At 36.6% G+C, this 17507-nt stretch overlaps 1 protein-coding gene across 18 annotated transcripts in view; it reads right to left on the bottom strand.

Annotated features, from left to right (window-relative positions):
* The window catches only part of LOC127865901 (uncharacterized), a 49085-nt gene that overhangs the window by 14361 nt on the left and 17217 nt on the right, over positions 1 to 17507 (bottom strand). For 8 of the 18 annotated variants that reach the window (XM_052405947.1, XM_052405951.1, XM_052405953.1 and 5 more), the window contains exons 11-15: positions 15300 to 15475; positions 10087 to 10167; positions 8666 to 8761; positions 3469 to 3592; positions 183 to 1164 (exon numbers count right to left, since the gene is read on the bottom strand). In XM_052405947.1, coding sequence (XP_052261907.1) covers positions 1079 to 1164; positions 3469 to 3592; positions 8666 to 8761; positions 10087 to 10167; positions 15300 to 15475 — 563 coding nt within the window. In that variant the 3' untranslated portion in view covers positions 183 to 1078. Of the gene's footprint in view, positions 1 to 173; positions 1165 to 3468; positions 3593 to 8665; positions 8762 to 10086; positions 10168 to 12347; positions 12430 to 15299; positions 16364 to 16581; positions 16669 to 17507 lie in introns of those variants that run through there. The other 10 variants (XM_052405944.1, XM_052405958.1, XM_052405960.1 and 7 more) reach the window with 8 other exon arrangements.

Below are 17507 nucleotides of genomic sequence, written 5' to 3'. Positions count from 1 at the left end.
GATGGTGAACACATGTGCCAAATGATTTTAAAATCTGACAATGAACAACATAGTTATGGCCCGGACAAACATGTTCCGCCCTCACGCCCGCCCGCATTCGCCAATATAATAACCAGTCTTTTCGTTCGGAAAACCTAAACACAACAACTATAAAAATATCATCAACAACATACTATACTGACTGTTTCAAGTATAGAGCACACGGCTCAGTGTGGAGGGACCCGTGTCGAGGCCAGGTTGGGCGCTCTTTCCGACTCTGGATCAGGAGAGTGTGGAGGGACCCGTGTCGAGGCCAGGTTGGGCGCTCTTTCCGACTGGGGATCAGGAGAGTGTGGAGGGACCCGTGTCGAGGCCAGGTTGGGCGCTCTTTCCGACTGGGGATCAGGAGAGTGTGGCGGGGACCCGTGTCGAGGCCAGGTTGGGCGCTCTTTCAGACTGGGGATCAAGAGAGTGTGGAGGGACCCGTGTCGAGGCCAGGTTGGGCGCTCTTTCAGACTGGGGATCAAGAGAGTGTGGAGGGACCCGTGTCGAGGCCAGGTTGGGCGCTCTTTCCGACTGGGGATCAGGAGAGTGTGGAGGGACCCGTGTTGAGGCCAGGTTGGGCGCTCTTTCAGACTGTGGATCAGGAGAGTGTAGTCTGGATGGACCCGTGTTGAGGCCAGGTTGGGCGCTCTTTCAGACTGGGGATCAGGAGAGTGTGGAGGGACCCGTGTCAAGGCCAGGTTGGGCGCTCTTTCCAACTGGGGATCAGGAGAGTGTGGAGGGACCCGTGTCGAGGCCAGGTTGGGCGCTCTTTCAGACTGGGGATCAGGAGAGTGTGGAGGGACCCGTGTCGAGGCCTGGTTGGGCGCTCTTTCAGACTGGGGATCAGGAGAGTGTGGAGGGACCCGTGTCGAGACCAGGTTGGGCGCTCTTTCAGACTGGGGATCAGGAGAGTGTGGAGGGACCCGTGTCGAGGCCAGGTTGGGCGCTCTTTTAGACTGGGGATCAGGAGAGTGTGGAGGGACACGTGTCGAGGCCAGGTTGGGCGCTCTTTCAGACTGGGGATCAGGATAGTGTGGAGGGACCCATGTCGAGGCTAGGTTGGGCTTTCCGACTGTAGATCAGGAGTCGTCTTATGCCACAATTCGCGAACAAGCCGGTCCCGTGCTTCATTGGGGTGGTCTATGAAAGAAGGTCGCATAGTCAGTACACTACAATCCGTGAATTGCATCTCGTCAGTGCACTACAATCAGTTAAAAGAACCTATATTGTAACATTTCGTGCACATGCTTTCTCACGGTTCAAATACAAATATCACTGAAATAAAAAATGGAATCGACCGACATAGATTCTGCACTAAAACGCAACACATTTTTTAAATGTTTAGAACAAACTCACAGCATACCATGACAAACACACAACATACCATGACAGACACACAGCAGACTATGGCAAACACACAGCATATCATCACAAACACACAGCATATCATCACATGCACACAGCATACCATCACAAACACACATACCATCACAAACACACAGAATACTATGGCAAGCACATACTATTATACTATTATAAACACATACATTTGTATCACATGATTTAAACCCAAATCATTTCAATGAAACCTCCGATATACCAATAGTCAACAGGAGACAGAGGCGTTCCATAGTGACGTGGTTGTGTTGTTAGTGTTCAAAGATATAATTCATATAATTTCATTTAACCTTTTTTTTCACCTTTTTATATAAGTATCCAAGCTTTGTATGTACAATTAGTGATGCTATACGAAAGGTGTCATTTTAAGTTAACCAAGAATTTTGACCGTCGAAATAAGGCTGGTGGTGTCAGTATCGTGAGAGTATTGATAGCTGTGTAAGATAAATTGTTCATGTTTTACGAAAAGTATCATTTAAGGTTAACCTTGTACGGAAGGAAAAACGAACGGACGGACAGGCATATTTCCACATGCAGAGTACATAAATACGTTAGAGGCAATAACGGTTGTAGAAGAACGATAGGTACAATGCCCAACCTGAGAACAGAGGTCAGTCAAGGGAAATGACGATTTGACAGGTGTAGACAGGTGACCGTTGTTTTAAGGTGACCACTTTTTACATGTTTGGTCAGTTGGTACTATTGCTAGGTCGTTACCCCACCCAGTCGTTTGCACACAGTGTAATGTAAACAAAGGTTTGTTGCCGATCATTAAGTATAATTACAAAAATTATTTGCATTGAATAATACAAATTAATATTGATTTTACTTAATACTTTTTATTAAACTTACGAGTTTATCAATGATAATATTGTTGTTTACTCATGCAAGATTCATCCAATAAATCCGACAGTTCGTGTTGCGTTAATTGGAAGATTTTTTTAATAGTTGTCGTCACTTGTAATTGACGTCACGTCCGAAAAAGTGGTAATATCACGTCGTTTTTTTTAAACAGAAAGTAAGGCATAACAATATTGTTTTCATTCAAAGAAACAGACACCAAAAGCTTACAAAAAATATGTATTCACTAGCATCGCACACACAGCCTTTTCATTTAAACAACGGCAAAAGCATCTCGGGTTTCGGAACTTACCGATAACATGTGGTGTAAGCTTCTTCTCTATGAATCAAAAAGGAGTTTTACATGAAATAAACTCCACTTACTAAATGCCGTTAGTTTGTTACAAACGTAACAATTCGATGTAGGTTGTGACATTATTGACGGCCACTTATTCTTTTATTGCCTGCTTATAACAACACTCGCTGGCTTCTTGTTAGTGTTGACACCTTGTCAGCGATAAATATCTATTGTTTTTGTCACGCGCACATGCCAAGGCGTTATGACGCGGCATCAGAAACTAGAGTCAACAGCTTTGATCGATTTCGGTGATTATTTTTTCGCACCTCGAAACCATTTTGTGTGAACTATTACGCTCGTTGGTCGTTATGGACATGTAACCGTTATTCTCAGGGGTAATATAGACGAATTTCCCCCGGAGGAATCCAAACTGACCGCAATAGGCGGGTGAGCGATGTTCTCAGGTGGCAGCTAAGTCTGGTTGGACTGACTTCATGTGTAATAAAAAACCTAATCACACTGAAAACAAATTTTATTGAAGACTAATGTGTTACAATATGTAGATATCTTAAACATGCATAAACATTATTAAGACTATGCATTCACGAGCACATCGTGCGTATGCGTTCAAACGGAACGACCAGATGCCAAAATAATTCTCTAGCTGCGTTGGTTGGCAGTCATACATGTATCTGCTGCAAGGAACTTGGGCACGCGTTTTATGAGGTAAATGGTCCATTGCAAGATTTACAGGTATTATTATCTGAATGTTAACCCATAATTCACAAGAGTCATGTTTGTTTTTTATTGATGGCATAAAGTATGTCAGGTAAATATAGGCAGAGTTTGAACAGGACATAATGTATGTGTAAGAATCCGGTGAAGTGTGTTTCGAGTTTCAACACTACCTATAACGTTCCTTGACATGCTTCGTCGCCTAGCTGGCTGACTGTCGCTGATCATCTTGGCACCATCTGATTGCGATTGCGTCTGTTTAGAAACCGTCCGTATCTTGTCACATTCCGCTATTAGCTAAAATCAAATAAGTTCATTTATTTATGGGTATATTGTCGCCGTTAAACGCGAATATAAAACAATAAAATTTGTTAGAACATAATATTTGTCCATGCATTTTAAACAAAGTAACCATTACATACCAATAACAATTTTGCTCTTGTTTATGTTTAGATCTATTCTTTCGTTTCTAAAAAATGCACATTTGTGATATGCCATCACTGGAAATTGCAATTATATATATAGAGAGCAACGGAAACGCAAACAATATTTCAGCTAGGTTAGCAAAAGAACAACATTTTATACATGTATTTAAACCCAAATTAAATTTCATTTAATATTTATTGACGTTATGACGTCATAATTGATATGACGTTATCTCCATGACATTTTGACGTTGTAATATATTGTATTATGCCCTGATGAGCTATGCGAAACGCGTTGGCTAAATCAATATATATTTAAAATCCCAGACACGTGTTTTTACTTTTATTATACGGGCAAAAGCCCGCGAAGCGGGCGTTGACCGTTCATACATATGGGAATTTAGACATAAAATTACATAAGAATACCACATATGGATACGTCTCAAAAAAATTTGCCACGCGACATATATTTTCGCGATGCTATTTATGAACTTGAACAAATCAAAAACACTTTGACATATGCTAAATCACATGTAAATACATACCTCAGAAAAAGTTATACCAATGACATCATAATTGTGTAGCGAATCGCACTAAATATTCTCGCATCATTTGTTTTTCTTCGCAACCGTTCCAGAATTAGGTCATTACTCAATTATCTCCCCTGAATGCTCTTCTTCAGTGGGTATAAGCCGAAGACTGGTTCACTACATATAGTAACAGTCTTCACCGAACACAATTTAGGGGAACATAACCCGTCTTTAATATATTTCCGAATCTCCGATTTCTGTCGAATTTATTTGCTTTGATATTTTCGATATCTTATTGTTATTATTATCCTGACAAATCACAAACGCCTGTTAAAAAATTATTTGTTTTAAACACTATAGTTGGCATCTCTATTCTTCAAGTATTCTCGCGGTATTTCAATAACGACACCCTACTGTTTATGTATCAGAATTTGTGACGCATTTTCCATTCGCTCTCAGAAAGAAGTTTTACGTTTGATCATGGGCAATATTCTGGTAAGTTGTCGTTGTTACCCACCAGAAACACATTTATTCACAAATTTTTAAGATATTCAGATCTAACTTTTTAGTCTTTTAGCTTTAATTTTTAAAGTATTTTCACCTCGTCTGCTCGCACTTTACCGATATCCCAAAAGGTTACATATCACTATAAATAGTTTAGGCCTAAAACCACAAAATCCGATACCGTTGGAATTTTCGTGCCACAATCTTACGTAAAAAATCTTCCAGATTCGAAATCAACAAAAAACAAGACATTTATAAATTGTCTGCATTATTGATCAAATTTTAAGATATTTGTTGGTTTTCCGTTTTTAGAAGCTGTTCTGCCAAGGCAAGAGCTGGGCATTATACAAGCCATTATATCCAGCAAAACTGACAGTTTTGGTTTACAGAAATCAACAAAGGAGGGATTCCCGAACTATCAAAATTTCCAAGCTATACACACAGTTATTATCTGTGGTGATCTTTATTGGTTCTGTTTGTTTACTTGGATGGAACATGTGTGAACTTTTATAGAACTTTGAAAAGTCTATATATGTCTATCTATAAACAAAAATCAGCTATGGTATTATACGATCAGATGTGCAAACAATGTCAAAGGGTTGTTAAATTAACAATTTGAAGGCAATTATGCTGAAAAAATATGAAAAGTTTCCATGCAAATTTTGTCTGTATATCGACAAGTGTCTGCCGATTATTGTCAAACTAGTAATACAAAACTTACCACAAGTATGTAAAAGCACTAAGTACCAGTGATCATATTTAGTAAGATAGTGTAATTTTAAACAGTAGCAAATAGCTTGTTTAGTAAATGCATAATGCAATTAATATGATTTTTCGTTCTATTGTGTAATTAATAAATTGGTTGTTACTTGCTAATCCATGATAAATGTTTTATGGCTAGTGCAAAACCAGCAATGTTAATTTTGTAAGAGGTAATACAATAACACCACTTTGTAATTTCATATACGTAAATATTCTTGAAATGTAGGTTGATGAGTTTTACTTATTTTGTAACTATTATTTTATGTGCAAATAAATGATGTGAAGTGTTTTGTATATCCACACAATACCACATATCTTTTTATATATGTACTGTATTATGTGTTATTTGAATGTTTAAATAAAAAAATATGGATGATTATAACATGATGCATTCTAATATTTGCATTCAAATTGTAACTGTAGAGCTAAGTGTATGCAGTTTAGACTGTGATTTTAGAATTGCTACAAAATGGCTAGTTTTTTAGTGGCGACACAATTTAAACTATTCAACAATAGTTTGCGAAAGAAAATTAGAAACCTGCAAGATACCTGTATTTATTAAATATTTTAATTGCGAAACAAGTATGTTGTTATGCTGTTACACATAATTATACATTGATAATAAATAAGAAGACAATTAGTGGTGTTAACGTTTCCCAACAGTAGAAATCATTCTTCTGATGAAGTCAGTGGTATACAGACGAAAGCTCCAGGTATGGCTTTCAATACGTTGTGTGTGTTATTTGGCAGTCTAAAACTTATTGGATTAAAAAAAATCCTGTCAAATTTGACAATCAAAATTGATTTGACACATCACATGTACTGTATGCTAAATGCAACTGCTTTAGCAAGCTGTCAAGTTGAATTGAGACATTTGATGAAACAAACTGGTTCCTGGGTAGGACCAGTACTTAGTGTCTATATGACGTACCATGACGTCGAAAGTCTACAAGACCTACTAGATAGAACGAGAAATGTACTTCGACGTACAGTTTTCACCGACCCTTGAGTGTTAGCCAATCAGAAGACACCTTACATCTGTTGCTTTTAGAGATATTTGACATTCAACATAAGTATTATTATTATTTATACCAAATTATGCGACTATCGACCGCTTACTCATAGATATTGTGCGTATTTATTAAACATTATTATTATTATAATTTATACCAAATTATGCGACTATCGACCGCTAACTCATAGCTATTGTGCGTATTTATTGACCTGGCGTGGCGGAATTAACCTCTGACTTATGCAAGTTATGGTTATCACAAAATACGACCAACGGAGAGGTTATAATACATTATTTATCCTGTTAATGCTTGATAACTGTTTGGTTACCGTTGGGAATTTCCTACACAGTAATGCACTGGACGGTCGTGATACTCCGCCCCGCATGAACAATAAATACTCACAATATGCTGAATAATTTTAATTTTAAAAAGGTAACAATTGAAGCTTCTTCAAATTTGTATATAATCTATTTCAATGCATTAAATACTTGAAACTTCTATGTGTTGTTTTTTTTTTTGCCATTCTGATATTTTTATTCATTTTGTCCTCAATTAAAAAAGAGATTTTAAACATTTATTATGAATAAATCTGAAGAAAAAGCGGCTCAAGAGACTAGTGTTTTGATTGGCTGTTCAAAAAATGTGTACATCGAAGTACAAACATGTATGTCGAAGTACAAATTGTACTTTGACGTACAAATATATACTTCGAAGTATATTTTATATTAATGTCGACGTACAATTATTGTACTTTGACGTACATTTCTCTTTTTAACTTGTAGGTCTTCTTGACTTTCAACCCAAATGGTACGCCATAGTATGTCTTTAGGGTTATCTAAAGAATGCTCCCACTTAAGAGATCAATACAGAGACCTCCCAGTGACTAAGCCAGTTAGCAGACACCCCATCCACTATACCACAGACACCGAACCAGCTATAAATTCCTGTGGCTAGAAAACAAAAAAATATAAGATGCTAGATCTTTAAGCTTGGAACAATAACTTGTTTTAAGATTGATTTTTTTTGGATGCATTACTTAATTATTGCAACAATTATAATATTTTGAACACAATCATGTCAATATATTTATTAAAAATACATAGTTATCAAAAAAACTTAAAAAGCTTTTGCCCGTAAATTAGGTAGCACCTATAATCATATTATAATATTCACAATCTGGATTATTACATTTTACTTATATAACTATAATAACGGATTGTGCAGCGTGTTCATGGGACCGAAGAGAGCAACGGAAACGCAAACAATATTTCAGCTAGGTTAGCAAAAGAACAACATTTTATACATGTATTTAAACCCAAATTAAATTTCATTTAATATTTATTGACGTTATGACGTCATAATTGATATGACGTTATCTCCATGACATTTTGACGTTGTAATATATTGTATTATGCCCTGATGAGCTATGCGAAACGCGTTGGCTAAATCAATATATATTTAAAATCCCAGACACGTGTTTTTACTTTTATTATATATATATATATATATATATATATATATATATATATATATATATATATATATATATTCACACATAAGGCAAGTTACGGGGTCTCTGATTTAGAAATAGGTTATGGGGTTCCCACATAAAAAACCTGTATCTCCATACCCTTTTTTATCCGATATTAACACGAATTAAGGTATATAAGGGTACCTTATATATTGTTATTTATGAACACGCCATTTATTTAACGTCTTATACAAGGAATATATATAGCGAACTTATTTGCGAGGTATATACAATTTCAATTTCAGACGTGATTGTGGTTTTCGATTTAAGACCTTATTGTGAGATTTGATTGCATTACCTCCCCTACACCCCCCTCATAGTAATTAAAGGAGCCTAGAATGCGGGGTTGTATATAGACCCCGTTTTTTATATTGACCTCGTAAGTACAGTCTGAAAACTACCGAGACCGCGTAACTGGCACTATATATTGGTATATATATATATATATATATATATATATATATATATATATATATATATATAATAACTCTATGCAGTAGAACTCATGGGGGTAGTATACTAATTGCTCAAAATAGTCTTCTTATTTTTCAGAGTATATTTTAAGTCAGATATAAGCCCATTGTAATCCACATAGTGTCACGTGCCTGAGGGTTGATAGCGCTGCTGAAGTCTTCTGCGGGGTTAAGGTCACACTGGGCTCGTCTGCATGACGTCACAATGCAGATCTGACACGGGAACACCTACAAGATGCACATGACAGCCGTTTTCAGATAGTAACAACACATGCTAATTGATCGATGCAGCATTAATATAATTTGTACTAATTGTGCAATATAGCATGAGCAACAAATAAGTTATAATAGGTTTAAAACGGAATAACATGCTAAAGAAGAACACAAAAGTAAATCAATCTTAAATACATATGATGAACAGTGTTTCCTTGACCCTATTCCTAAAGGGACCTTTTCACAGATTTTGCCAAGTATTAAAGTAGGTCATTAAATGCTTTATATTAATAAATGTAAACATTGGAACTAGAAAGCTCCAGTAAAAAAAGAGAATAGAATTAAAGAAAGAAACAAAAGAAACCGAGAACTGGCCATCCGTACTCACACAATGATTGATGTATTTTATACTGTATATATGCAAGCCTCGTAGTGTAACAAAATTTAACGACAACAAATTATTCACTCGTTTCGCGTTGCAACGCTTGATAATTTTCAGGTTTTTAAATCGTCAAATGATGCATATAATGGCTATTTAAGAGCATGGTTAATGTTCAGTATAACTGCTTCCTCACAAATATCATAACTTAAACGAAAATTTGCGAATCGGAAACATTTTATTTTTAATTTTGTCAATATTCTGAAACGTGAAAAGGTCCATTTAAGGCGAGTGACACAAATATTGCGCTCAAAAAGTCTATGATAATCACATTTTGCCAATTCATTGCGACATCTGCACGTCAAAGTTATTTGCCGTACGCGATCTTGTACATGTACTGTGACTTAAGCCATTAAGGGGAAGTGCGACAATTCCGAGTGCCCAATGTTACCCGGCCCTTTAAGCGAGTGATTTTGTTGATGCATGCGACTCGTCGTCTTGATAATATCATATATGATGATCATATTATGATGATTATTAGTACCGATCTATTTCGAAATCTCATCATGCACAACAAAGTAATGGGCCGGACACGAAATTGTAATTCCATTGCAACCATATAAGGTATATACAGAAACTTCAAGTCCCTTCTTTTCGTAAGGTGACTGACATGTTATTGCGTCGTTTTTGATATGGTAATTTATCATTTGCTCCTATTTATTTTGAAATCCCATTCTAGAATTCTAAGTAATAAGCCGGACAAGAAAAGCACACCCCCCCCCCCCTAAAAATCACACAAAATACACACACGCACACGGGCAGGGATAACACAATAAGCCATTTCTCCATAATGGCGCGAGCATACAACGTATGGACTGATTCCTGGCATTTAGTCCATAATGGTCTGTTCAAACATGTTCAACAATTTATTGCTTATAAGGTGCTCCGGGAGTATACTCACACGGCTATTTCTGCAATAGAATATTTTGAGGCATTTGAGGCTCTGCGCTAAGTCATCGACCGCACTCTCCACTACGCTATCCTAAAAATAATTTGCTGAATAGATTGAAAAATATTACACTGCTGCTAACTTGTGCGAGTCTGCGATTCTAAAAGCCAAAGACGTAGCGAATACCCGCTTCGCCGATGTCGGAAAAATAAATTACTTAATGAACTATTTTCAGGCGATTGTCACATCTTTTGTGGTTAAATTGATTGTTTGAAGTTGAGATTGATTGTTACAAATAAAAAAAATTAAATGCTCTTGTGTGTTTTTGTGTGTGTGTGTGTGTAAACAAGTGGTACTCATAGGCGAAAATTTGCCGGTTCAGTCGCTAATATTATTTTGATTAGACATTTTACTTATTACTTGTTACAAACATTTCACGCATGTATTGTTGTGTTGATTTAATAGCCGCAACATTAAGCAGATTATACTTATTAAAGATTCTCGCGCAATTAATTAACGCTAATTGTTTGAAATGGGTAAAACTCTATACTCTAAAATCATAAAATATTGTATTAAGTATGGTATTTTTTTGGTACGCCTTCCATTATTTTTCTTGTTCTAACTGAAATCAGATATAAACAAATTGTTGTTTGGATTTAAATTTAATTTTGTGAGCTGGAATTATGTCTCGTATAAAAACCCGAATTTTTGGGAGAGTGATATTTAACTTGACGATCTTTTAGGAGATTAAATGGAAGATGAAGAGAAAGTGAATATATCTAGTTGAGTAGATTTTTATCTTTGGAATCATTTAACAGCTATAAAGATAAACATCTTAAAAATGTATTTGATAGGTTTTTGCAGTAACGCAAAACATATGGATAACGACGCTTGTTTAGTCAATTAATCGAAACGAAACTCGGAAAAAACCCACACCTTAATAATATTTCAAAAATATATTATTAAGTGCCAAAAGAATTTATTAATACATTTATTGACATCTTAAAAAAAACGTGTCATTAGCATCAATGTAAAGATTGTCTGTAGACTGAAAGGCCGACAATTTGACACAACAAAGAGCTCTATGCAAAAGCCGTATTATTTTTTGCAGAAAAGGTTCAAAAAATTACAATACTAATACATCTAATTATAAAAATATAATTATGAATGGCATGAGTACGTTAGTGTGATAAACACGTGAGTGATATAAAGTGTAAGGGGTGCATTGAAAATAAACGTACTACAAAGCCGTATTAAAAGCGAAGTGCATGACAGTATTTATATGTAATTTTAATTTGATGGGTTTTGTACAGAGAATGACGCTATTGAGGAATATTAACATACAACTGAAAAACACAACTTCACATTATGCAAATTGAACTGTGTACTCATGTATATTGAAAACTCGTTACTAGTGAGTATGAGTGGCAAATATCAAACATTTTAACACACATATATCTATATACATTTTTTTTTAAACATTATTTAACCCCGTTGGTGTCAAATGTAAGTTCTTGTTTTTATGATGTCGTTCGTGCATTGCCGTAACATTAAATTTTCATACGAAATGACGTAGTTTTAATTAACCGATACCCGCTTAAAACGTTAAATGTTATGTTTTTAGGTAAATTTTATAATTATCAAATACTTTTTTTTCCATAAATTAAACCAGGGATTAAACGGGCTAGTATCTTTACGGTGTACAATTTCTGTTATTCTATATTGGACATAACTTTTAATTTGTACAATATGTACGCAACTGTTAAGTATGTCGGAGGTAAAATATTAAACCAAATGACTGCTTAATACTACCAGAAAGAGAAGACATGGTGGCATCATCAATTTGTGTTTAATGACCAGACTGTCATCTGCCACCCAGTGTGGTTTATGACACCCCGGGATGACACCATGTTGTTAGTTAAGTCTGGATAATATCTGATCAAAACGAGATAATCGGATTATGCAGAACAAACGGGCAATTCAACACTGGAATGCAAATGATTACGCGATTTTAAGATTGATGCAAATAATCAAATGATAAATATTGCATTTAATTTAATTAAATGTTTTTTTAATGTGTCAACGTGTTTATTTTCTTAGACAAATACCTAAAAAATGCATGTTTTTCAAAAATTGATCTGTTATAACACTAGCTTAACATCTCTTCTAGCAGAAAAACTTTATTTCATACAATTTGAAAGACAAACAAGAAAGTTTTACAAAAAGAAAGAAATTCATCCGTTGAATAACCGACGCTCTCTTATATATGTTACCGGTTGTTAGGCAGTAGTGTAATGGCGGACGCGGAAGGTATTCAGGGGAGATAATTGGGTAATTACTAAATTCTGGAACGGTCTATAAAACAAAAAAAAAATACACTTTAAACTGTGCAAATCAAATTGAATAACGCTTTTACGGACATTCACGCAAAACAAGAGCCCCGCTCTCAGAAACAGAAGGGTCCAGTTTTATGATATGAACTTTAAAACAAGATGGCCTTAGTTTGCTCACCTGAGAGGAGTCGGTTCATTTAATCTGTACCAAATGTCAAACTTGACCTAGATATTGTCCAGACAAACATCCTGGTCATGTTTCATCATTATTGAACCAAAACTCTGGCGAATGGAGTGTTTTTGTTTTTGTACGATTTTACCTTGTGACCTATATTTGTAGTTACCAAACATCAAACTTTGCTTACAAAAATAAATATTTTGACCAAGATTCATAAAATCTGAAACAAAATAGTGACCTTTAGAGTGTTTGCAAGGATTTTGTATAATATAATGAAAATTTGGACAATCTAAGGGCAATTATTATGGCATTAATTATGTGATTTTGCTCATTATCAAACTTGACTGAGATCTTTCAGCAACTTTCATAAAGAATGCTTGAGAAGTGTGAATGCTAGAGTGTTTACAAGCCTAATGTGGACGAACGGACGGTGGACAAAGACCAATTCTAAAACCTCACCTGAGGAATCAGGTGAGCTAAAAAGTGTGTTTCACCGATCTGAGCCATTTTCGAACTTGTCCGAGAAATCAATAAAACCAATGTATTGACTAAGTTTCACGATGATTAGCCAAAAAAATGAGACTTCTACAGTGTTTGATTACAAGGTTTTTCTCTAATCACATAAGGAAAACTGCTCCCCCCTGGCGGCCATGTTTTTTTACCGATCGGGACCCTTTGCGAACTCATCTGAGATATTTATAAAATCAATCATTTCACCAAGATTCATGATGATTGGGCAAAAAATGTGACTTCTAGAGTTTTCAATAGCTTTTTTACTATATCAATATAAGAAAACTGTCCCCCCCAGCAGCCATGTCATTCAACTGACCGGAACTATCTTTTAACTCAACTCTCGTATCAAGGAAACAAATGTTCTGATCAAATTTCATGAAAATTGGTCCACAAATGTGACTTCTAGAGTGTTCAAATGCTTTCACGTTATACATATAGAGAAAAATGCCCCGCCCACTGGCGGCCATGTTTTTCATCGATCTGGACCATTTTCGAACTCGTCCGAGAAATTTTTAAAACCAATGTTTTGTCCAACTTTCATGATGATTGGGCAAAAATTGTGACTTCTAGTGTGTTTACAAGGTTTCTCTATAGCCAAATAAGGAAAACTGCCCCGCCCACTGGCGGCCATGTTTTTCAACGGTCCAGAACCACTTTTGAACTAAACCAACATATCATTAAGACAAACATTTTGACAAAGTTACATGAAGATTGGGCACGAAATGTGACTCTACAGAGTTTAAAAGGTTTTTCTTTTGTTTGACCTAGTGACCTTGTTTTTGACCCAGCATGACCCAGTTTCCAACTACATCGAGATATTATTGGGACAAATCTTCTGACCAAGTATTTAAATGAAGATCGGAAAAAAAGTGGCCTATAGAGTGTTTACCAGGTATCTCTATAGCCAAATAAGAAAAACTGCCCCGCCCACTGGCGGCCATGTTTTCCAACACAGCAGAACCACTTTTGAACTCAACCAACATATCATTAAGACAAACATTTTGACAAAGTTTCATGAAGATTGGGCATGAAATGTGACTTTTACAGTGTTTACAAGGTTTTTCTTTTTTTGACCTAGTGACCTAGTTTTTGACCCGGCATGACCCAGTTTCGAGCTCGACAGAGATATCATTGGGACAAAGCTTCTGACCAAGTTTCATGAAGATCGGAAAAAAATGTGCTTTATATAGTGTTTACGAACAAATGTTAACGGACGGACAGGAGCAATCAGGTGAGCTAAAACAACAACATCGAACCTCGAATAATAATTAACACATAAATGATACACACAACTACACTGTATTATTATGAAAACATTAATAGTCAAAGGGGAGTAACTACTGTAAACTTTAATGCAATATTTAGAAGAGTTGTCTCGCATGCTACATGACCTTAATTCATGATTGTTTACAAGCCTTTTTACTATATAAATATAAGGAAAACTGCCCCGCCCCCTTGGCAACCATGGTTTTCAACGGACAGGAACCATTTTCAAACTTAGCTCACGTATCTAGTAAACAAAAGTTCCGACAAAATTTCATGAAGATTGAACCAAAAATGTGACTTCTAGAGTGTTCCCATGTTTTCACTATATACATATAGAGAAAAATGCCCCGCCCACTGGCGGCCATGTTTTTACACGGATTTGGACCATTTTCGAACTCGTCCGAGAAATTAATAAAACCAATGTTTTGACCAACTGTCATGATGATTGGGCAAACATTGTGACTTCTAGAGTGTTCACAAGGTTTCTCTATAGTCAAATAAGAAAAACTGCCCCGCCCACTGGCGGCCATGTTTTTCAACGTACCGGAACCACTTTTAAACTCAACCAACATATCATTAAGACAAACATTTTGACAAAGTTACATGAAGATTGGGCATTCAATGTGACTTCTACAGTGTTTACAATTTTTTTGTGTGTTTTTTTACCAAGTGACCTAGTTTTTAACCCGGCACGACCCAGTTTCGAACTCGATCGAGATTTCATTGGGACGAAGCTTCTGACCAAGTTTCATGAAGATCGGACAATATATGTGGCCTCTAGTGTGTTTACGAACAAATGTGGACGGACGGACAGACGACGGACAAAGACCGGTCACAAAAGCTAACCTGAGCAATCAGGTGAGCTAAAAAGTTATTTCACTTTTTTGCACACTTATAGGCATAATTACGGATTAATAACTAAAATGTCTACTTACAGATGGACGATCCAACCGATACTTGTGTAGCAGTGTCGTTACTTGCCCTGACAGAGGTTTGGAAATTTTCAATCGATTCATGTCGGAACTCTGCATTAATTGATGATTAGCAGATTGTGCATCATCTGGTTTCATCTTACTCTGCACTACCGGGACGCGTCCGGATTTGGAGATGCCTGTATTATCAGCGAATATTGTGTCGCGTTATGAGAAAACTGGGCATAATGCATGTGCTTAGTTTCGTCCAAGATTAGCCTGTGCAGTCCGACACTTTCGGTAAGAAGGGACTTCCTTTAAACGAAAAATACCATAAAAGCGGAAAGTGTCGTCCCTTTTTGGCCTGTGCAGACTGCACAGGCTAAACTGGGATGACACTTTACGCACATGCATGAAGCCCACTTTTCTCAGAACAATGCTCATTTTGTTATAACCGTTGACGTGGATGTCTAAAGAGCAAGAAAATGTGTGTGTTTCTGTGTGATATTTCTTTTGCCGATTCAAACAACGTTTCATGATGCACGTCTTCTCCAGGATGCCGGGACCACCGTTTGTGTGAGAATCTAGACAGAACCTAGATTTACCGCACCTGGCGGTCTTGCAACCTGCGCAGACGTTGCAGCGGTTCCGCCTACAACATTTCACAGTGTTGGTGGTTATGTCAGAGGCTATTATTGACCTGTGCATGGCCGACGTTTTGTTTGGCGCGTCTGTGTGGTTATTTAACTGACAGTTAGGTGCTTGTTTGGTGCGTCTAGAAACGTCGCCAGTTGATGCACTTTCATTTAGATGGGCATTTAAATTACCTTTGTAACGTTGGGAGTTTTCTATCTTCTTACAAGCAGCACGGTTTGACTGTTGTTTGGTAACCATTAACATGTAGTCAATGTTTTCAATGTAGACATAAGGACTAACAAAGATCTTCCGGTAGTTGTATAACTGCGTGTCCCATCTTTGACTGGCATAGAGCTGGACGACCGCGCTATGCCAGAGGTTTTCATGTTGTGATTAGATGTACCCAACGCATTTGAAACGTTTTGTCCACTCTGTATGCAAAGCAATCCTTCCTGTTATATTGAAAAGCGCAAATATTAGACAATTAAAAAGCTGAATATGACCATGGAAGACTGCACCATCACCCTTTAAGCATCCTAAACGGACACATGATGTTAAGCTACATGATACAAAGCATTTCTTAACACGAGAACTTCTCAAAAAACATCAAAGAAACATAAGCACAATGCATGCATTTGACATGTAATAAATTCACAAGCAAACACATTACCTTCATCAATACCTCCGAGAAGTCGCCTTTATCCGTTGATTCGTTTTCAGAAACGGCCATGAAACTGTGCAAACAGGGCATTTTGAACTGTAAAAGAAAACAAAAACAGCGATAAAAATCTGTCTATGTTTATCATAATATACAAAGTGTTATATAATGTATACAATTTCTTCAACAACTGGATCAAAATAATTATGATTGCTTCTGTTTCATGAAATTATTTCCGTGTTTATAACTGTCGGTATATAACTCGTTATAGTACTTAGTTAAATAACACTGTTACGTCCGCATCGTGCGAACATTGGCCTTATGGCATATTTGGCCAGCGCAGCTCAAGCCAAGCCTGCGCACTTGCGTCTGTCTTTCCGCTATAAAAAAGCTTGCAATGTTTCGTGGTATCTCCGGATTGGCCTATGAAAGCCATACTGTGTTATCAACATAAGGCTTTTATTGATGGAATTGACCGGCATTGCGTAATTTCAACTGGGTCAACATGTGCATTTGTTTTGTATAAAAATACCGGTATGATAGTTCAAATCTTCCAACACTGAACAAGTGTTACAGCCTACATTCGCGGTGATTATGCCAATGTTCTGGTGTATTATGCTAAAATCAACTGTAACAGGGTATTCACTCTGACACTAATCCTTTTAACAATACTAACCCAATCAAGACTGAGAGAAGTTCAGTGTGAGAGATACTTTGTGATGTATGAGTGAGCTTAATATCCTAACAGTGCATGCTTTTATTGTGAGATGATTTCATGCTCATCTATATAATTGTAAATCATAACTCAACATGTGGTCACTTGTTTGTAAAACATTGTAAGAGGTAGTTGGCTTTTTCCAATTGCCACTTTCTACAATAAGTCTTGAGGTCACTGGTGAGTGCATTATAATATGTTTATATAATTGTATTTTCTTGAA

The sequence above is a fragment of the Dreissena polymorpha genome, chromosome 2 (genome assembly GCF_020536995.1).
Source record: "Dreissena polymorpha isolate Duluth1 chromosome 2, UMN_Dpol_1.0, whole genome shotgun sequence".
Lineage (NCBI taxonomy): Eukaryota > Metazoa > Mollusca > Bivalvia > Myida > Dreissenidae > Dreissena > Dreissena polymorpha.
Note: the sequence above shows the minus strand (reverse complement) of the source record. Positions and strands in the feature narration are given on the sequence as shown.